Source organism: Suncus etruscus, chromosome 2 (genome assembly GCF_024139225.1).
Source record: "Suncus etruscus isolate mSunEtr1 chromosome 2, mSunEtr1.pri.cur, whole genome shotgun sequence".
NCBI lineage: Eukaryota > Metazoa > Chordata > Mammalia > Eulipotyphla > Soricidae > Suncus > Suncus etruscus.
In genome coordinates this window covers 852,230-873,887 of record NC_064849.1, presented here as the reverse complement: position 1 = coordinate 873,887, position 21,658 = coordinate 852,230, and the positions used below count along the sequence as shown (strand labels likewise).

At 56.2% G+C, this 21,658-nt stretch overlaps 1 protein-coding gene across 1 annotated transcript in view; it reads left to right on the top strand.

The window, feature by feature from the left end:
- Positions 1-3,175, top strand: part of CABP1 (calcium binding protein 1) — a 31,176-nt gene extending 28,001 nt beyond the window's left edge. The window contains exons 5-6 of the mRNA XM_049767861.1: positions 792-939; positions 2,708-3,175. Of these exons, the coding sequence (XP_049623818.1) occupies positions 792-939; positions 2,708-2,733 (174 nt within the window). The 3' untranslated portion in view covers positions 2,734-3,175. The remainder of the gene's footprint in view (positions 1-791; positions 940-2,707) is intronic.
- Positions 3,176-21,658: the final 18,483 nt, after the last annotated feature.

The following is a 21,658-nucleotide window of genomic DNA, read 5'->3' as shown; positions in this document are numbered from 1 at the left end:
CCTGATCCTGTCAGGAGTGCTTTCTTTCTTTCTTTTAATTACTTTAAGCACCACGGTTATAAAATTGTTAATTGTTGGGTTTCTGTTGTACATGCCCCCCGTTGTTCATCAGTGCCCCCTTCCCCCCACCAAAGTCTCCCATGTCCCTCCCACTCCCCAGCCAATCCCACTCTCTCCTGCCTCTAGGGCAGGCAATTGCTCCTGTCAGTCTGTCTGTCTCTCTCTTTCTCTTCCTGACACTGTGCTTTGCAGTGTTGTTCGTTGCCAGTTAGTTTCTTCACTTTCAGCTCTGAGTTCTTGTCCAGAGCGGTCAGTTCCCAGGACCTCGCAGACCCTTCTCGCCCCGACCTTCACTCACTGCTCTTGATGGCGGGCTTTCTACCTGGGCTGAGCCTCCTGACCCTTCTCTCTTTTGTTTCTGTAGTTGTTACAGTAGTGATTTCTGAGTAGAGAATTAGGAGTAGCCCCTGATCACTGCTGGGGTGACCCCCCAAAAAATAAAACCAAAGAAACAAACATAAAAAAGAAAAGTCTGGGGGCCGGAGTGATAGCATTTGCCTTCCACTCAGCCAACAGGGACAGACCCAGGTTCGATTCCTGGCATCCCTTGTGGTCCCCTGAGTGTGCCAGGACCGATTTCTGAGCATAGAGCCAGGTGTGGCTGGAAAAAATAAATAAAAGAAAGAAAGAAAGAAAGAAAGAAAGAAAAGTCTCCGGGACACAGGCTGAGGGGTGCTGACTAGTGAATCTCCACGCGGTTCCACCCTCTCCCTCCTCCTCTCTCCCCCCAGTTTGACACCAACGGCGACGGGGAGATCAGCACCAGCGAGCTGCGGGAGGCCATGAGGAAGCTCCTGGGCCATCAGGTGGGACACCGGGACATAGAGGAGATCATCCGAGACGTGGACCTCAACGGGGATGGACGAGTGGACTTCGAAGGTGGGTGACGTGCACCGAGACGGAGGGGGCCTCTCTGGCGCCTCACCCTGTCTTCGTGCAGCCGGCAGTCTTGTCCAGCTTGCTCCCTGGGCCCTTCGTTCCTCGACTTTCCCTGCCAGCTGTGTGTCCTCCATGACCTCCTGTCCCGTCTCCCTGCCTCTGTCCATCCACCCACCTCCCCATTCGTCTAATTCTTGTCCCCTCGCTCCCTCGCTCCCTCCCTCCCTCCCTCCTTCCTTCCTTCCTTCCTTCCTTCCTTCCTTCCTTCCTTCCTTCCTTCCTTCCTCCCTCCCTCCCTCGCTCCCTCCCTCCCTCCCTCCCTCCCTCCCTCGCTCCCTCCCTCGCTCCCTCCCTCGCTCCCTCCCTCCTTCCTTCCTTCCTTCCTTCCTTCCCTTCTTCCCTCCCTCCCTCCTTCCTTCCTTCCTTCCTTCCTTCCTTCCTTCCTTCCTTCCTTCCTTCCTTCCTTCCTTCCTTCCTTCCTTCCTCCCTCCCTTTCCTTCCTTCCTTCCTTCCTCCCTCCCTCCCTCCTCCCTCCCTCGCTCCCTCCCTCCCTCCCTCCCTCCCTCCCTCCTTCCTTCCTTCCTTCCTTCCTTCCTCCCTCCCTCGCTCCCTCCCTCCCTCCCTCCCTCCCTCCCTCCCTCCTTCCTTCTTTATGCCGAGATCAAACCCGGGTTGGCCACATGCAAGGCAAATGCCCTATCCGCTGTGCTATCAATCCAGTCCCAGGAAGTTGATGTTTTTCTTGTCTTTTTGTTTTTGGCGGGGGTGGGGGGCAGAGTACAGACCTTCCAAGCTGCGACCACTATCAACGGGACTCAACCAGATGGTCCACTGCTTGGGCCCCACCATGCTGGGCCTGTGTGTGCGAGTGCCAGGGACCTCTCCCGGCCATATGCACACCCTCCAGCCCTCTGACCTGTCTCCCCAGCTCCAAATTGGCCGATTTCCAGTGGAAGCCAGGAGAGGACTTAAAGGGACCAGGCATACAGCTTCCATTGCCGGTGTCTGGGTTTGCCTCGCATGCCTCCCACCCGGCATCCCAGAGAATAGGGTCAGGAGCGATTCCTAATGCAGAGCCAGAAGTCACCCCTGAGCATCGCCAGGTGTGGCCCTCACACTAAAAAACTGAAGAAAACGAGGCAGGAGAGATAGTGCAGTGGTAGGGCGTTTGCCTTGCATGTGGCGGACCCAGGAGGGACCCAGTTCTATTCCTGGTATCCCATATGGTCCCCCAATCTGCCAGGGGCAATTTTTTTTTCTTTTTGTTGGGGGGGTAGGTCACACCCGGCGATGCTCAGGGGCCCCTCTTGGCTATGCGTTCAGAAATCGGTCCTGGCTTGGAGGACCACATGGGACGCCAGGGATCGAAATGAGGTCCATCAAGGCAAGCGCCCTACTGCTGTGCTACCGCTTCGGCCCTGCCTCTCTTTTTCTTATTTTCTGAGCACAGAGCCAGGAGTAACCTCTGAGCGCCTCCGGGTGTGGCCCAAAAACCAATCAATGAATCAATCAATCAATAATTAAAAAATAAATAAAAAACTGAAGAAAAAACCAAGCAAACAAAATAAAGGAGAGAAGGCATATGCGTATCACAGGTGTGGAAGATGGATTGGAAGAGACTGTGGGACCCAGAAGGGAACGGGGGAGCGGTGGCTGTGTGTGTGTGTGTGTGTGTGTGTGTGTATGTGTGTGTGTGTGTGTGTGTGTCTGTGTGTGTGTGGGGGGGCTGCAGATCTGGGGGTGTACTTACTTCGGTCTCCCCCTGCAGAATTTGTCCGGATGATGTCCCGCTGAGGCCTGGAGGGCCCCTCGAGGACTGCCAAACTCCCCGGGCCGGGAGAGGAGCACGGGGCCTGCCTCAGCCCGCCTCACCCGCCGCCACCGCTGCCTCCGCCGAGCGCCCAGGGCGGCAGGTGGAAGGAGCCTGCCTGCACCCCGGGGAGCCCCCGGACCCCGCCCCTCTGCACTGTGAAAGACTCTCCTGCAACTGGAAAGGGAGGCGCCGGCCGCCGCCGAGGGGCCCAGTGCCAAGCCGGCAGAGGTCCTGCCAGGTGCCCAGTGCCAGGGACCAGCCGCCGCTGGCCGGGCGGGCCGGGGAGCCAGCCAGAGCCCGCACCAACGCATGCCCGCTCCCGGGGGCTCAGCCTCAGCCTCAGCCTCAGCGTCCCCTGGCTCTGTGCCATCCTTGCTCGCCCCAGCCCGTCTCTCCCGACCAATAAAGGGTTTCCAAAGGAAAGGGTGCTCAGGGCTGGGTGGGGGCGTCTGTCTTTGTCCCCTGGGCCCGGTGGGTGGGAGGACCGCTCGCTCGCTCCTCTAGGACGGTCCTGGCACAGGTGCGGGACTCTCGCGGCCTCGAAGCCTCGTTCCTGGGCCCAGGGGCAACGGGCTGTACGTGATGCTCCTGCTGCCCCGAGTCCTTACGGGGCCTGAAAGAAAGCATAGTGGTGGGGCCGGAGCGATAGGGCCTGGCCTTGCATGTGGCCGAGCCAGGACAGACCCGGGTTTGATTCCCAGCATCCCATATGGTTGGTCCCCTGAGTCTGCCAGGAGCGATTTCTGAGCACACTGCCAGGAGGAACCCCTCCGCACCACCGGGTGTGCTTCAAAAACCAAAGGAAAACACACACATAGCGGGCTGGAGCCTTAGTACAGCGGGGAGATTTTGCCTTGCATACCGCTGACCCAGGTTCGAGTCCTGGCACCCCACACAGTTCCTCAAGCACCACCAGGAATGAGTCCTGAGTGCAGAGGCAGGCATAATCCCTAAGGACTCTTGGGCTGTGGCCCAAAAAGTGCAAAAAAGGAAAACATTGAGGCCAGGGCTATAGTACAGTGAGGAGGGCGCTTACCTTGCACGTGGCTGACGTGGGCTCGATCCCAGCGTCCCAGATGGTTCCCCCCCCCCACACCCCTTGCGCACAGCTAACGTAGCCTCAAAAACAAACATAAAAATGTATGAGGGTTCGGAGCAATTGCACAGCTGTAGGGCGATTGCCTTGCACGCAAGACAGATCCAGGTTCGATTCCCAACATCCCACATGGTCCCCTGAGCCTGCCAGGAGTGTGATTCCTGAGTGCAGAGCCAGGAGTAACCCCTGAGCACGCTGGGTGTGGCCCCAAAACCAAAAAAGAAAGATAGAAAAATGCTGGGGGTTGGAGGTGAGGTCTGGGATTTGCTTCTCCAAGAAGCTTGTAGGAAGCTAATGTCCGCCCGGCCCCCAGTGGGAGAAGGCTGTAGACTCCCGACATCTGGATGCTTGGGCAGCAGAGGGAAGGCTGGGAGTGGTGAGTGACTGGAATTGGAGGTGAGTGGAGGAGTCCCAGCTCTCACTGGGCCTAGGAGGCCCTGTTCTCCGGGCAGGCAGGCAGGAAGGGCCGGATGCTTGCCTTGGCCAGAAGCCGGGTAATCTCCGTCTTGAGGCCAGAGGTCTGGGACCTCTCCGTGCTCTCTCCAATAAGTCACTTCACAGCCCTGTCTGGACACTGGAGTGCCAGAGCGCGAGCCTTTACGAAGGGCCTCTGCAGGCATCTTTGCGAGCTGAAAAGATGAACCCCGCCCCCAGAGAGGGCAGCCCAGGTGCCAGTGAGATGGGCCCTAAGACCAGAAATGCTGACTGGCTGGGTCGGAGAGAAAGCATGGAGGTAAGGTGTTTGCCTTACATGCAAAATGTCAGTGGTTCGAATCCCAGCATCCCATATGGTCCCCCGAGCCTGCCAGGGGCAATTTCTGAGCGTAAAGTCAGGAGGAACCCCTGAGTACTGTGGGCGTGACCCAAAAAACTACACACACAAAATGCTGACTGGGGTGGGGTTGGGGTGGAACGATAGCACAGCAGTAGGGTTTGCACACAGTCGAGCCTGGACAGACAGGGGTTCAATTTCCAGCTTCCCATAGAGTCCCCCGAGCCTGCTAGGAGCAATTTCTGAGTGCAGAGCCAGGAGTAACCCCTGAGCACCCCCAGGTGTGGCCCAAAAACCAAAAAAAAAAAAAAAAAAAGCTTAAACTTAACCTAAAAGATTTTAAATGAAAACAACGTGAAAGAGCAAACATGAGAAATGTTCCTCTTTGAATCAGGGATCTAGCACCTAGCAGGGGTCTCAAACTCGCGGCCCACGGGCCGTTTCTGGCCCTCCGAACATTTTGTGGCCCTGCCCTAGAGGAATCCTTTTTTGTTTTGTTTTGTTTGTTTGAGTCACACCCCCCAATGTTCAAGGCTTACTACTGACTTTGCACTCAAGGATCACCCCGACTTTGTCTCCTGTGGCCCCCAGGTCAATTGAGTGTGAGACCCCTGCTCTAGAGTTTTCCAAAACAGGAACCAAAAAGAGCTTGTCTCCCCAATGTGTTCCCGGGGATGTGGTGTAAAATACCCACACTGAGCATATGTACGCAAAACTACCTTAACTCAGCTGACATCACTCTGAAGGACACTCCCAGAATGTGAATGAGAATAGCTGGAAATAGTTTTAGTTTACTCAATATCACATGCTCGAAGAAAGTTTGCCTGAGAAAGCACTGAAGAGGTCATTTCTTCATCCAGATTTCACAAACTCATGGTGCAAACAAAATGGGTCCCACAGCTTCCTTTATAGAAATAATTGCTTTTTGGGGCCGGAGAGATAGCGTGGAGGTAAGGCATTTGCTTTTCATGCAGAAGGATGATGGTTCAAATCCCAGCATCCCATAGGGTCCCCTGGGCATGCCAGGGGTGATTTCTGAGCATAGAGCCAGGAGGAACCCCTGAGCACTGCTGGGTGTGACCCAAAAACCAAACAGAAAAAAAAGAAATAATTGCTTTTCACTGCTCTCAACATTTTTTTTGGGGGGGAGGGCACACTCAGCAGCGCTCAGGGGTTCCTCCTGGCTCTGCACTCATAAATCGCCCCTGGCAGGCACAGGCTGGGGGGACACCCATGGGATGCCTGGGATCAAACCTGGTCCGTCCCACATCGTCCAAGTGCAAGGCAAACGCCTTATTGCTGTGCTATGGCTCTGGCCCCCAAACTGGATAGTTTAGGCTCTTCGGTCTCCAGGGTTGTTTATTTGTTTGTTTGTTTGTTTTGGCCACTGTTGAATTAAATAAATAACGACGGGGCTGGATGGCGATGGATGGAGGCCTTTGTGCTTAGGCCCCAGCCACGTGGCTTCATCCCCCATCCAGCTGGCGGGTTCCAGGCCCAGGTGATCGGCGTAATCAAGACTCACTCACAGGCAGGCTTCAGGAAGCATTAACTTTATTCAGGCCCTATTCACCACATGTGTGTGGCCTATCTCTAACCTTTTAAGCACTAGTTATTGTTGGCCCTGCATCTAAACTCCTTTCAGCCATCTTCCCTTTGGGCTCCATGCTGGTCAAAGACCAGAACACAGAAACCCAGAAGCCAGAGCGCCCAGCAGCGCAGAAAGGGCCAAGAGCCAAAAGGGCCAAAAAGCCAAAAGGGCAAAAAGCCAAAAGGGCCCAAATTCCCTTGGTCCAAGCCTTATCTAACATTTCCAGGAATGGGAGGGTCTAGCAGGTAAGGTTACACCTACTCTCCGGTTCCCAAGACCCCTCCCAGAAGTGGGTGGGTCTAGGGTCTTAAATAGGTACACCCACAGGCCACACCCAGAGGTGCTCCGCACTCAGGAATCCTTCCTGGGAGTTGGGGGGCTCATGAGGGAACCCAGCCTGGGTGTTCAAGGCAAGCGCCCTACCCACTGTCCTACCACTTCATCCCCCAGGGGTTTGCCCAAAGGCTGGAGCCTGATTTAAACCCAGGAGGAGGCAGCTGCTGCCCTGTGCCAAGGGCCGCCGACGCCGACGGCCAAAGCCAGAGTGGGACCCAAACATCCTTCACCAGCTGAAGTAGGAGCGAAGGAAGGGGTGGGGAGGCCTTTGCAATATGAAAGGTTTACAGGCGAGCTCTTAAGGACTGGCAGTGTTGCCGCCCAAGTGCACTTACGTATCCCTTGGCGTTACGAGGAGCAATCCCCAAGCGTGGACGGGAGCTTCCGAACTGTGCTGGGTCACCCCAAAACAAAACACCCAAAACCGAAAAAAAGAATGTGGGTAAGACTAGACCTTGGTGTCCAGCTGTGCGCTTGGGGGAGAAGTCTGTAAAGATGTACAAAGGGGCAGAGCAATAGCATAGAGGGTAGACCTTTTCGCCTGGCATGCAGAGGACCCGGGTTCAATCTCTGGCATCCCATAGGGTCCCTGAGCACACCAGGAATGACCCTGAACACTGATGGGGTGGCCCCCCAAACAAAAAGCGAGCAAACAACAACAAAAAATAAGTACAAAGGAACTGGAGTGGTAGTCTAAAAACAGTGAATTTCTGTTCTTTTTGAAGTGGGATGGTGGGCTGGGCAGCCTGGCTCTCTACTTGTGCTTGTCCCTGGTGGAGTTCTGGGGGTCTCCGAAGGGCTAGACATTGGTTTATTTTATTATTTATTTTGTTATTTTGTTTTTGGGCCACACCCAGTAGTGCTCAGGGAAGTCGCTTCTGGCAGGCTTGGGGGACCTTATGGGAGGCCGGGGATCAAACCAGGTTCATCCTGGGTCGTCAGCATGTAAGGCAAACACCCTACTGCTGTGCTATCGCTCTGGCCCTGAACTCATGTTTCAAAAAGTGGGTTCTAGGCAGGTAGGGCTTTCCCCTTGCATGTGGCAGACCCAGGTTTGATCCTCGGCACCCCGTACTGTCCCCTGAGCACCGCCAGGAATGATCCCCGAGCTCTGAGCCAGGAGTAACCTCTGAGCACCGTGGGGTGGGGCTTCCCCAAAAGGTGTGGGTTCCAAAACAAGCCGACTGGGTTCAAATCCCAGCTCTGCTTCTTTTTTTTTTTTTTTTTTTTTTTTTTTTTTGGTTTTTGGGCCACACCCTGTGACACTCAGGGGTTACTCCTGGCTATGCGCTCAGAAGTTGCTCCTGGCTTCTTGGGGGACCCTATGGGACGCCGGGGGATCGAACCGCGGTCCGTCCTAGGCTAGCGCAGGCAAGGCAGGCACCTTACCTCCAGCGCCACCGCCCGGCCCCCCAGCTCTGCTTCTTACTGGCTGCTAACAGACGAGTCTGGATTCCCTCTGGGCCCTGCTTTCCGCACCTGCCTTTGCTTGTTTCTGCACTTTCTCATCTGTGAAATGGGACTGAAGGTACATGCAGGGGTTCTGGTTAGGTGTCGTTGGATTGTGGCGTCAGGGGTCCAAGTCGGGCTTGACACACGACAGGCAAACTCATGGAGTCGCATCGGAATGTTGACTCAACCAGTTCCAATCCTTGAAGCATCGGGTCCGGAGTAGAAGGACGAGACCACACGCCTGGATAAAGTTTAATGCTTTAATCCGTCTGCCAACAAGACCCCCACACTGGCCAGCCAGGGCCGAAGGGGGAGGAGCCCCACCCAAGGTCATGAGGAAGACTATATAGCGAAGAATAGAGGGAGGCTCCAGCTTTCTGGTGATCCTTGAAATGACTGGCTGCTGTCTAGGGGTTTCTCCTAGTGCTCCGTTGTCCTTCCCGGATAGGCTACCTGGTATGGGCAGGTAGCTCGGGGCGGGGTCATGGAAACAGGCTTGTGAAGACCAACGTGTGGCTTACACCAGATGGCGCTACCCCTGCTCAGAACCTGAGGAGAAGCCTGCCCCGTGGCCCTCACAAAACGGCGACCCTCCTTGTTCAGAATTCAGGCCCCAACGGTGCCCACCACGACCTCGACCCTCAGCTTCCACTGCCACTATCTCTCTGGGCCCAGCTAAAAAAATCTCTTAAGCGACACAGTTAAGCGCTGGAACACAAGGCCAAGAGATAGCACAGCAGGGTGTTGGCCTTGCACACGGCCAACCCCAGACAGACCTGGGTTTGATCCCAGCAAACCTGCCAGATGTGACTTCTGAGCACAGAGCCAGGAGAGACCCCTGAGTGCTGCCGGTGTGACCTCCCAACAAACAAACAAACAAACAAACAAGAGCTGGAACACAAGGCCCAAGTGTTAGCACAACAGTGGGGCATTTGCCTTACATGTAGCTGCCCAGATTTGATCCTTGGCATCCCATATGGTCCCCCGAGCGCTGCCAGGAGTAACTCCTGAGCACCGCTGGGTATGACCCCAGAAACTAAAAGAAAAGCAAACCTAGGGCCCAGAGAGGTAGCACAGCGACGTTTGCCTTGCAAGCAGCCGATCCAGGACCAAAGGTGGTTGGTTCGAATCCCGGTGTCCCATGTGGTCCCCCGTGCCTGCCAGGAGCTATTTCTGAGCAGACAGCCAGGAAAGACCCCTGAGCACTGCCGGGTGTGGCCCAAAAACCAAAAAAAAAAAAAAAAAAAAAAGAAAAGAAAAGAAAAGCAAACCTGTTCCCCACAGGCTCTGCCTACAGGGGGCCCCCAGGTTCCACCCCTGGCACAGCAAGGCTCGTCCCTGGAGCACTACCGGGAGTGTTCCCTCTGAATGTAAGTCTCGTGGACCTGGGAGGTGAAGGCTGTGCTGTAAACTCCTTGGCAGGTTAGGAAACTCAGGTTTCTTTTTTTGTTTTTGGGTCACACCCGGCGGCACTTGAGTTATTGCAGGCTCTGCATTCAGAAGTCGCTCCAGGCAGGCACAGGGGACCACATGGGATGCTGGGGATCGAACCACCATCTTTCGTCCCGCCCTGAGTGGTCCAGGGTTGTCCTGGGTCAGGCTTGTGCAAGGCAAACGCCTACCGCTGTGCTCTCTCTCAGCCCCAGGCAACTGAGGTTTCTGAGGAAAGACTTGCCCAGGTCTCTAAGGTACCAATTTTTCCCACCATTCCCCTGGAACCCCGAGGCATGGCCAGTTTCCTCTCTAGTGAGATGTGACGCACATCCCTACCCCCCTGGAAAGAAAGAGATAGAAAGCCAAGCCCTCTCTTCCCCCCTAAAGTTCAAGCTTAGTTCAAGGTTGCATGGGTCAAAAGGAGGCACTCTGAAAAAAAAAGTAGGCAGGCTGGGCTGGCACGGTTGCCGCCTTGGGACCAGGCCACCTGCCCCGAAGTCCCAGGGCTGGCAGGAATCGCAGAGTCCAAGGCTGGGCTGGCCCCCCTTTCTATGAAGTCACCTTTTGAACTTTTATCGGAGCTTATCAGTAGAAATAAAAGGGGGGGCCTGGGGTACTCTATAAACTTAAAATAGGTCGGGCGGAATTACAAGGAGGCTTTGTTCTGGCAATTCCCCGATCTGCACAGGAAGGAACGCCCATTCAGGCCCACTTGGAGTGGAGGTGAATCTGCCCCTGGGGGCAAGCAGCCTTCTGAATGCTGCAGCCCGGGAAGGTTTTTTCTCGCCCCTGAACCCCAGATGCTCTTCCGAGGCCTCTCTCCAGGGATCTCACTGCCAGCAGCTTGCTGGAATTCTGACATGATAGATGGCCCTCTTCTAAATGAGTCAGGGCAGGAATTTCTTGTGCTCAGAGAGCCTGAAAGCTCTGTTGGTTGCTGCCTGTTCTTTTTTTTTAAACAAAATTTATTGTCAAAAAAAATATAGGCGCCAGAGCGATGGCGCAGGGCGTCAGGCGTCTGCCTTGTGCGTGCTAGCCTAGGACAGACTGTGGTTCGATCCTCCGCGTCCCATATGGTCCCCCAAGCCAGGGGCGATTTCTGAGCGCATAGCCAGGAGGAACCCCTGAGTGTCACTGAGTGTGGCCCAACCCCCAAATATATATAAAAGCCCCACCCCAAAGATCCTATTCTCTCATTTCCCATTCTTTTTCCTCTTCTTCGACATAAAGGTCATCATTACACCTTATTAAAACTTCGGGAGCCGGAGACATAGCACAGCGGTAGGGCATTTGCCTTGCACACAACTGACCTGGGATAGACCTGGGTTTGATCCCGGCATCCCACATGGTCCCCTGAGTCAGCCAGGAGTGATTTCTGAGCACAGAGCTAGGAGGAACCCCTGAGCACTGCCTGGTGGGACCCAAGACCAAAATAAAAATACTTAAAATTTAAATAAGCCTTCGCCCAGTGCCCCAATAATGCTCCATCTATGTTTTCTTCTGTATGCAAGCTGCATATTCATCTAGCATCTACAGAGACCAGGTACCCTTTGTGCCCCCGTCCCCACTTCAGTTTTTCACCATGACACAGCTTTTCTGTTAATCCTCTGAGGAGTGGTTTCGGATTAAGGGGTAAATCAACTCAGATAAGGGCAAATGCTGCTGGAGACTGGCAGCCGACCCAGCTGCCATCGGTCCCTCGTGACTGGACCACGACGGCAAGGGCCCAAATCTGAAAATTCTGTGTTAAGGGCTTTAAACATCCTGTGATGCTGGCCGGGGCTGCTTCATTATTTGCCTCTGCCTGGCAGAGAAACGAGTCCCAAGCGGGAAGAGTGACTTGTCCAAAGCTACCTTACCAGAGAGTAAGGAAGCACGCTTTGAGTGCTGGGTTCTGTGCCTTGTACTTACCGACTCCCTAGCTCTAACGTGAGCTTTTCTTTTCTTTCTTTGGAGGGGGGTCGCACTGGCAGTGCTCAGGGGTTCCTCCTGGCTCTAGGCTCAGAAATCGTCCCTGGCAGGCTCGGGGGACCCTATGGGATGCCGAGATTCAAACCACCGTCCTTCTGCATGCAAGGCAAATCATCCGTGGCAGGCTCGGGGGACCCTATGGGATGCCGAGATTCGAACCACCGTCCTTCTGCATGCAAGGCAAATGCCCTACCTCCGTGCTATCTCTCCGGCCCCCAATGTGAGCTTTACAAACATAAACTTGGCTGGTTCACAAGTTTTGTTTTCTTGGAGTGATAGTTCCCTGCGTCAGGCAATTGCATTATATGTGGCTGACCTGGGTTTCATCCTCAGAACTCCTTTCTTGTTTCATCTGTTTTGTGTGGATTTTTTTGGTTTTCGTTTTTGTTTTTGGGTCACCCCCGGCAGTGCTCAGGAGTTACTCCTGGCTCTATCAAGGAATCGCTCCTGGCAGGCTCGGGGGACCACACGGGGTGCCGGGATTCGAACCACCAACCTTCTGCCTGGAAGGCAAACGCCTTACCTCCGTGCTATCTCTCCGGCCTGTTTTGTGTTTTGACCACATCCAGCAGTGCTGAGGCCATGCCTGGTGGTGCTGGGAGCCTGTTTCATTTTGTTTTGTTTCTGGGCCAAACCCAGAGGGGCTCAGGGGTTACTCCTGGCTCTGCACTCAGAAATCACTCTTGGCAGGGGACCAGGTGCAAAACAAATGCCTCCCCGCTGTGCTATCACTCCAGCTCCTGGTGCCCGGATTCTAATCAGGGCCGCAGCAACCGCAAGCGCAGGCTTGGCAAACACTTAGCTTTTGTACTGGCTCCCAAAAATAGTTCTTGTTTTGTTCTATTTTAATATTTTATTTGGGGGCCACGCCCGTCAGTATTCAGGGCTCCATTCCGGCTGTGCAGTCTGGGGTCACTCCCTGTGGATTTGGACGATCTCGTGGAGGACCACTGGGAGGACCATGCTGGGGACTGAGCCTGGATCATCTGTGTGCCAGGGAAACACACGCCCTGTGGTAGTGCGGCTTTAGCCCCTCTATTCTTGATTTTATTATTTCACTTTAGCCCCTATTTTTTGGTTTTGTTTTTGGGCCACACCCGGCAGTGTTCAGGGGTTACTCCCGGCTCTGCATTCAGAAATTACTCCTGGAGAGGCTCAGGGGATTCATATGGGATGTCTGGGGGGCTGAGCCTGGGTCAGCTGAGTACAAGGCAAGTTCCCTCCCCCATCTTTCCAGCCCCAGTGGTGGAACTGAGTCCGCCAAGCTACGACTGAGAAAACAGTGGGCCAGGGCCGGAGAGACAGCACAGTGGTAGGGCTTTCGCCTTACACGCAGCCGGTCCAGGACAGATGGTGGTTCGGATCCCGGCATCCCATAGGGTCTCCCGTGCCTGCTAGGAGCGACTTCTGAGCACAGTGCCAGGAGGAACCTGAGAGCCACTGGATGTGACCCAAAAACCAGACCAAACACACACACACAGACACACACACACACACAGCTGGGCCAGAGCAGAAGTCCAATTCCAGATTGCGGGTCCTCCTTGTGTGGACAACTCTCCTTATTTTCCTCAACTCTCTGCTTCTACCCAGCAAAGTGGACTCCAAGTTTTTTTTTTTTTTCTTTTTTTTTTTTTTTTGTTTTTGTTTGGACTCCAAGTTTTTCAGCTGCTCACGGGAACAAAAGAGGTGGGAACTCTTTAAGTTTGGTCCTGGCTGATCTACTGGTGGGTTCTCAGCAAGGGTTTGGGGCAGAGGGACAGAGGCTCCTATTTTGCACGGATGACAGCAGCTCCATGCACCCCCACTCGCTCCTCCAGAAAGGACAAAAATGACCCAGTTTTTCCACTTCTCAGCAGCCACACCCCACGCGCCCCCCAGCCTTGCCATTAAACCGTATCACACTTTCAAGCCACCGAAAATTACTCAGATCTAGAAACCCTGGGTACCTCGTATCTTCTAGAAGTATCAGGCTAGGGCCCGAAGAGATAGCACAGCGGCGTTTGCCTTGCAAGCAGCCGATCCAGGACCAAAGGTGGTTGGTTCGAATCCCGGTGTCCCATAGGGTCCCCCGTGCCTGCCAGGAGCTATTTCTGAGCAGACAGCCAGGAGTGACCCCTGAGCACCGCCGGGTGTGGCCCAAAAACCAAAAACCAAAACAAAATATGTGTCAGGCTAGTAGTACCCCAGGAAATCTGGTGGAAATGTGTCACAGAAATCTCCCTGGCGTGGAGAGCCCAAACAGTCACACGAGAAGGTTCAAATGGCACCAACCACACCCCAATCAATCCCTGGACACGGACGTTAGGGACACCAGGGAGAGACAGAACAATCGTTTCTAATGAGCCTGTGTTGACCTAAGTTTTGGTAATTCCACTGGCCTGTGTGCTGTCACAGGTAATACAAAGACGGTCTTTCTGTCCCTGAAAGGAGGCGGGCGGGCTGGGGACCCTTGGGGAAGGGAAGGTCACACCACCAGGAAGGTGGTGGTGGTGGGATTGGTGTTGAAACGCTTCCTGCCTGAAAGGACTGTTATGAGCAACTTGGTAAGTATAGTGTAATAAAAACTAGAAATTTCATAAAATTAGGGCCGGAGAGATAGCACAGCGGTAGGGCATTCGCCTTGCATGTGGCCGACCCAGAGGGACCCAGTTCGATTCCCGGCATTCCATAGGGTCCCGCAGCCTGCCAGGGGTGATTTCTGAGCGCAGAGCCAGGAAGAAACCCTGAGCGCCGCAGTGTGGCCCCAAAACCAACCAATCAATAAAGTTTAAAAAATATTCTCGGGGCCGGGAAGGTGGCGCTAGAGGTAAGGTGTCTGCCTTGCAAGTGCTAGCGTAGGATGGACCGCGGTTCGATCCCCCGGCATCCCATATGGTCCCCCAAGCCAGGAGCGACTTCTGAGCTCATAGCCAGGAGTAACCCCTGAGCGTCAAAGGGGTGTGGCCCAAAAAAAAATTCTATAAAATTAGAAAAATTAGAAAAAAAATAAAGCAGAACCAGATAAGAACAGCCCCCATTATTTTCATGTAATTATTATTTTTTGGTTTCAGCTCACATCCCTGGCTCTGCCCTCAGAAATCGATCCACAATACGGGATGCTGGGACTTGAACCACAGTCCTTCTGCATGCAGGGCAAATGCCCTACCTCTGTGCTATCTCTCCGGCCCCATAGTAGTAGTTATTTTTTGAATATATGCGATTTATTGAATAAATTAATGTCATTCAAAACACAGTGCCTTTCATGTAGTGATTGCTGCACTTTGGATTCCCCCTGGAGGGAAAGGCTTTGAAGTGAATGCTTCCTTATTCTCAACGGTGGCCCCTGGACAACGTTTCACAATCAAAATTTATGACCCTGACGTCTACAAGGTGGGAAGAATACGTTTAGATACTTTTAAAAAGCGAAGTGGTCCGGGGCTCGGCAGCTCGGCTCAGTTCTGCCATCGATCGGGTTGGTTAAGTGCTCCTGACCCAGCTGACCCATTAGCAGAGGGGGGGACCCCAGCGAGGCCCAGGCCACTGAAGGGGCGAGAGCAGGGACTGACTAGGCAGTATGCACGGTGAATATTTATGTCGATTGGATCGCCAAGTATGCATCGCATCTGCTCTCCCCAAGAGCCTCCTTACTTCCCTTTTCTCTTTGCATTTAATGGCCCCAGCCTGAGAAACATCAGGGACTAAAAGCCCAGCGCACTTCAGCTCCTTGGAGATTAAATACACATCAGCAAACCTAGGTCCTGTCTCCCACTCACTGTTGGAAAGGCTAGAGGTAGCATCTGAATAGTTGCCAACCGTTTACTTTGTTTACTTTTATTTATTTTTGTTTTTGTTTTTGGGGGCCACACCCTGTGGTGCTCAGGGGTTCCTCCTGGCTCTGCACTCAGAAATCGCCCCTGCAGGCTCGGGGGACCAAATGGAATACCGGGATTCGAACCACTGTCTGTCCTGGTTCAGCTGCGTGCAAGGCAAACGCCTACTGCTGTGCTATCTCTCCGGCCCCTATCTGGATTGTTTATTTGTTTGTTTGTTTTTTGGGTCACACCGGGCAGTCTCAGGGGTTACTCCTGGCTCTACCTCAGAAATCGACCCTGGCAGGCCCCGGGGACCATAAGGACCACCTTCCTTCTGCCTGAAAGGCAAAGCCCTACCTCCAGGCTATCTCTCCGGCCCCAGTAGGGAATTTCCTAACAAAGTTACTATTAGTCTTGGTGACACAAGTTCCTCCCTAGTGCTGCCTTGTGTGCTGGGGCTCGGAGGTTCCCCAATGTTGCTCTCTGGGAGCCCTAGGGCTGCAAGAACCCCTCCAAACTCCCCATTCCTGTGAGAATCACTCCCAACCCTGTGCAAACCTATCACGGCAAGGTCTATAGCAACAGAGAGGGGAACAAAAGAAGGGAGGAAAAAAACAAAAACACCACAGTGATTCTTGGCCTGAAAACCAAACCAGGCAAAAGGGTAGATAACAGTGAGCAATGGAGCCTGCGAGCAGATCTGCTGTAGTGTTCACTTCCTGGGGTGGCTGAGGATTTGGGGCTCTGGGGGCCCTCAGAAGAGAAAAACAAACACTTGACTGGAAGGCCGTGGCGCCTTGCTTGGGAGTTTATCTCTAGGTGCTCCCCCCAAACTGCATGTGGTCCCGAGTGCCGAGAGTGACCGCTGAGCGCGAGTCAGGAGCGAGCCTGGGACACGATGGACGCTCTGTCCTGGCCCTGAGTGAAAGAAAGAATGGTTATCCAATGGTGGGGTTCGACCTCGGGGTTTAGGGACAGAATTCGGATGCACTTGAGCCCGTCACCTCCAGCTTTTCTTCCCAAACGGTGCCTCCTAGTTCTTGAGTCACGACAGTTCAAAATCTGTGACTCTCGCACAGGATTGTTTTTCTTAAATCAGTCATTACATAGCTCACAGAGTCGATGGGGTTATTTGGCCTTTATTTATACTTACCTTCTTGGTTTTGGGGCCACCGTGGCTCTGTGTTCAGGGATCTGACCCCTGGTGGGAGGGAGATTGGGGGATCCTGTGGGTTGGCCCAGTGCAAGGCAAGCATTTCCCCCCCCCCCCCCCACACCCCGCTGCTGCTTATCCGTCCAGCTCCAAAAATGTGAACTTGAGACCAACTTGAGGTTCCAGGGCCTCGCGGAGCAGCCAGGCCCCGCCCTCCGGGGAAGCCCCGCCCCGGCGCGTCGCCATGGAGACCGGCGCGGCCCGAGGCCCCGCCCCCGCAGGCCACGCGTTTCCGCCGCGCTGGAGCCCGCTGATTGGACGAAGGCCCGGAAGCGGGGCGCGGGGGCGGGGCCCGTCCTCGCGAGGGCCACTCGGGCCGGGCCCCGCCGCCGCGTCCGCCTCGCGCCGAGGCCGGAGAGCGCCGGAAGTGGCGCTGGCGACACGTCCGCGCGCCCGGCCGTCCCCACCGCCTGCCTGCCTGCCTGCCTCCCCTCTCCTCCGGTTGTTCCTCCCGCCCGGTCCGGCCAGCCACGCGCGGGACGGACGCGCACACACACCCCGGGGCCGCTCACTTCCGCCCCGAACCGCCGCCGCAACCGAACTGCCGAGCCGCGCGCGCGCTCCGCGTCCCGCGCGCCGATTGGCCGAGCGCCGGCCGGGAGCCACGCCCCCCGGCGCCTCTCGGCCAACGGGCGCTCAGCCCCGCGCGGGCCGCTGGGTAATTCATGAGCGCCGCGCGCCGATTGGCTGCCCGGGCGGCGGGGGCGGGGCGCGGGGCTAGGTTGTCGGGCCCGGGCGGCGGAGGCGCAGAAGGCGCAGAAGGCGGCCTGGAGCGGGCGGCGGGCGAGCGACATGTCCCCGGCGGCCGGGGCGCCGTCCTGCCGCTGAGTGCCGGGCGGCGGGGTCGCCATCGCCATGCCGCGGGGAGCCGCCTGGGCCGCCGCGTGGCTCCCGCGGCCGCTGCTGCTGCTGCTGCTCGCGCTGCGGGCGCCGGGGCCGGGGCCGGGGCTGGGCGTGCTGGGCTCGGCGGCGGCCGGGCTGCCCGACAGCGTCGTGTGGGCCGTGAACGCGGGCGGCGAGGCGCATGTGGACGTGCACGGCATCCACTTCCGCAGGGACCCGCTCGAGGGCCGCGTGGGCCGAGGTGAGCGAGCGAGCAAGCGAGCGAGCGGAGGGGCGGGCGCCCCCGGGAGCCGAGTCGCCGGCCACGGCCACGGCCACGGCCACGTCGCCGCCTCCTCCAGGCAGCCCCACCTTGCTCCGCACGCGGCGACAAGTCCGGCCTCACCGGCTCCGCTCTCGTGGACTGAGGCCTGCGACCGCCCCGCCACCCTCCCGCCTGCCTGGGGCTCTGCTCTGCACCCCCGGATCGGGCCTTTCGGGGTCCGATCCTGCTGCTGCTGCTGCGCACCGGCGTTTGACCCACGCTGGCAGGCCGGCGGAGCCGGGAACGTTGGAGCGCGGCTGAGAACCGGGGCTCCCACGGTGGCTCCGTGCCCCGGTCGGGCTCAGCCTGGCCGCCCACGGGCCTCGCCCCCGCCCTCCCCCACCAGCAGGACTCGAACTTCCCCATAGTCTCGTGTTTCGCAGCCCCGAGGGAGAGCGGGTTCTGGAAACCCCCAAAAGCGCCCATCGGGGCCCCGAGCGGCTGTGTCTGTGCCACCCGGGCGTCCCACCCAGGGACCTTGAGGCGCTAAGCTTCTGGCCAGACCGCTCGGGCGGAGAGCTGAAGGGGAAGACCCGAAACCGGGGTGAGGGAGACGGCGCCCGGCTGCGCGTGCTGGGAGAGCTGGGCTGAGCGCTGTTCTCGGAGGGAGGCCACGCGGTGGCCCTCGGCCCCTCCTGCCCTCAACGCTTCCCTGGCTGCCCCATTGCTGCTGCCGGACCGAGGGGAGAGGGGCGAGCCTCCCATCCTAGCTGGAGCCCTGGCTTGGGCCTAGGCCGAATGCAGGCCCCAGGCCCCGGTGCCGGAGGTCCGTTTGTCTTGGGCCGGGCTGGGGCTCAGAGGAGCCCGGAGCGGGTCGTGAGCGAGCGGCTGTCCTCCAGGAAACTGGCAGCCAAACCCGCCGGTTGGCGGACTTTGCCCCTCCGGCTGCTCTGGCGAGGACCAGCATGGGCCCATTCACTGACTCCGGATACAGACTTTGGACACAGGTTACTTCGCCCTGTTAGCTCCTTGGTGCCGAGGAAGCTCGGACCCCCAAGTTTTGCTCCGCTCCCTCACAGGTCCCGTTTTCATTCCCTGGTGGGGTTCGGTCGCGTGAGGATCCTTCCTTTGGCGTGGTCGCTCCTGTTGGCGTACATTTGCAGCTCTTTGGGAAGTGCTCGTGTGGGCCTGGGAGGGAGGTCCGGCGCCTGTGTAGACAAGAATCCAGCCTTGCACTCTGCTCTCTGAGGCCACAGCGTCTGCCACAGGGCTGTGACCCGTGGGGCCCAGGGTCTAGGATGAATGGAGAGGAGGGGCGGTTGCGGCTGCAGCGTAGACCGCTCCATTGCTTCATTGCTTCGACCGGGTTCCTGAAAGTCGCCCGTGGCCGCCTCCTTTCGGGTGGGTTCAGATGTGAGGTGCTCTCTCCTTGAGGTGCCCAGGAGTCCGCTCCGTGAGGGAAAGTTCACAGCTGGTGTGTCCCCCTTCCCCCCTTCTTTTCCAGCCACCTCTTTTCTGTTTGGACCCGGACCCCCCTATTTACACGAAGAGCTATTAGAGGTAGCTGTTTCCTTACTGGCTTGTGGTGCTATTTCCAACACCCTGAGCACAGTTTGTTTTATGTTGAATGGATTTGGGTATTTGTGACCAAATGAGTCCACAGAAGGGCTTGACCTGCTTTGAACCTGCCTCTCTTTCCTTTTTTTTTTTTGGGTGGGGGAGCACACTCAGGAACTCTCAGGGGTTCCTCCTGGCTATGAGCTCAGAAGTTGCTCCTGACTTGGGGGACCATATGGGATGCCTGGGGATCGAACCACAGTCTGCCCTAGGTTAGTTTGTGCAAGGCAGACAGATGCCTTACTGCTTGCGCCACTGCTCCACCCCCGTTTGACGCTCAGGGGTCACTCCTGGCTAAGCGCTCAGAAATTGCCCCTGGCTTGAGGGGACCCTATGGGACACCAGGGGATCGAACCGCGGTCCGTCCTACACTAGCGCTTGCAAGGCAGACACCTTACCTCTAGCGCCACCTCATCGGCCCCCCTCTTTCCTTTTTGAGTGTGTGTGAGGGCACACGCCTGGTGATGTTCAGGGGTGCACGTGGGATGCTGGGTTGTCTCTGCAAGGCAGGCACTTTTCCCAATGTTGCGTTCTCTCTGTCTCTCTGTCTCTCTCTGTCTCTCTCTCTCTCTCTCTCTCTCTCTCTCTCTCTCTCTCTCTCTCTCTCTCGTTCTCTCGTTCTCTTTTTTGGGCCACACCCAGCAGCACTCTCAGGGGTTACTCCTGGTTCTGCACTCAGAAATCACTCCTGGCAGCCTCAGGGCACCATATGGACGCCAGGGATCAAATCTGGGGTTAATCTGGGGTTAGCCGCCTGCAAGGCAAACACCCTACCTGCCGTGCTCTTGCTCCAGCCCTGCTGTTTCTCTTGCTTGTTTGTTTGGGGCTACTCCTGGCAGTGCTCGGGGGTCTTTCCTGTCTCTGCTCGGGGATCACACCTGAAGACGTCCAGGGGACGACCTGTGGTTCTGAGTAACAAGCTGGGTCTGCTGGGTGCCAGGCTTGTGCACTGTCTGCTATACTTCCGGCCCCGCACTTGCTGTTTTTTAGCCTTTGTAACTAAACCATCTCACAGCTACGAGTGATCCAGGGAACCTGGTGGCTTTTGCTTCCAAAGGACTTCGTAATGACTTCATTTCTGTCACAGGAGATGCTGACGGTGAGGGAAAGGGTTTTCTCACTTTTTTCTCTAGTACCACTCCAGAAAGGGGTTTGGAAGCGGTTTCGGGTATTGGTTGCACAGCTAGGCTCCTGTGTTGAGGAGCAGGCCTGATTATTTGGCTGAGTTTTTTTTTTTTTTTTTTTGGGCCACACCCGGTGACGCTCAGGGGTTACTCCTGGCTATGCGCTCAGAAGTCGCTCCTGGCTTCTTGGGGGACCATACGGGACGCCGGGGAATCCAACCGCGGTCCGTCTCCTAGGCTAGCGCAGGTAAGGCAGGCACCTTACCTCCAGCGCCACCGCCCGGCCCCATATTTGGCTGAGTTTTAAGGTACACTTCTTGTCTTCTTCGTAGGAAGATGCTTGTTAATCATTTGTTTGACTGAATACAAATGGCGAACCTTTGCCAAGCCGGGATACTTGTCTGTTTTGGGGAAGGAGGACCACTCCTGGCACTGTCTCAGGGCTCAACTCCCGGCGGTGTTTCCTGGTAGCGTTTGGGGGTTTGTGTGCAGCTTGGGAGACTGAACTGGCCACTCCGAAGGCAATGCCTCGGGAACACGAACACTGTGCTTTGGAAGTCATTGACGTGAGTCTGGAACCGAGTCTGGCCAGAGCAAGCTCAAGTGTCTCAGGCTTGCCGACAACCTCTCACGTAGAATTCAAAGCCCGGGAACCGGGACCTAGAGCAAGGGGCGCGCCGCCAGCCCAGATGCTGGGGCCCCCGGAAGCCCTTCCTGGCCACCTTGTCTCTGGAAGGAGTGGCCTCAGGACGGATGGAGGAACTAGGAAGGTTGAATTGTGGGGCCGCTGCCTGGGGTTTGCTTAAGGCACCGGACGGGGTTCCTTTAGGGCTTTTTTCCCTCTAAAAGGTCGCCTAATAGGCAGACTTTGTTTGCGGGCCCTCCAGGCAGCAGGAGGTCTTTGGGGGAGACTTTGGGTTGGTGCTGGTCCCATCTCCCAGTGAGAAAGCAGATTCCATTTAACACTACGAGTGATAGCCAGGACTCAACTCTCTTACTCAAAAATAAATAAATAATAATAACAAATAATAAGTAAGCTGAATCTAGGGGCCAGAGAGATAGCACAGCGATAGGGCATCTGCCTTGCATGCAGCTGACCCAGGACGGGCAGCAGTTCGAATCCTGGCATCCCATATGGTCCCCCCAGCCTGCCAGGATCAATTCCTGAGCACCGAACCAGGGGTAACCCCTGAGTGCTACCGGGTGTGGCCCCCCCCCCAAAACAAAAAAAAACAATTGAGGGCTGGAGCAATAGTGTAGTGGTAGGGCGTTTGCTTTGCACACAGCTGACCCTGGAAGGAAAGACCTGGGTTCAATCCCCGGCGTCCCATAGGGTCCCCAAGCCAGGAGCAATTTATGAGCACACAGCCAGGAGGAACCCCTGAGCGTCCCTGGGTGTGGCCCCCCACCAAAAAAAAATAA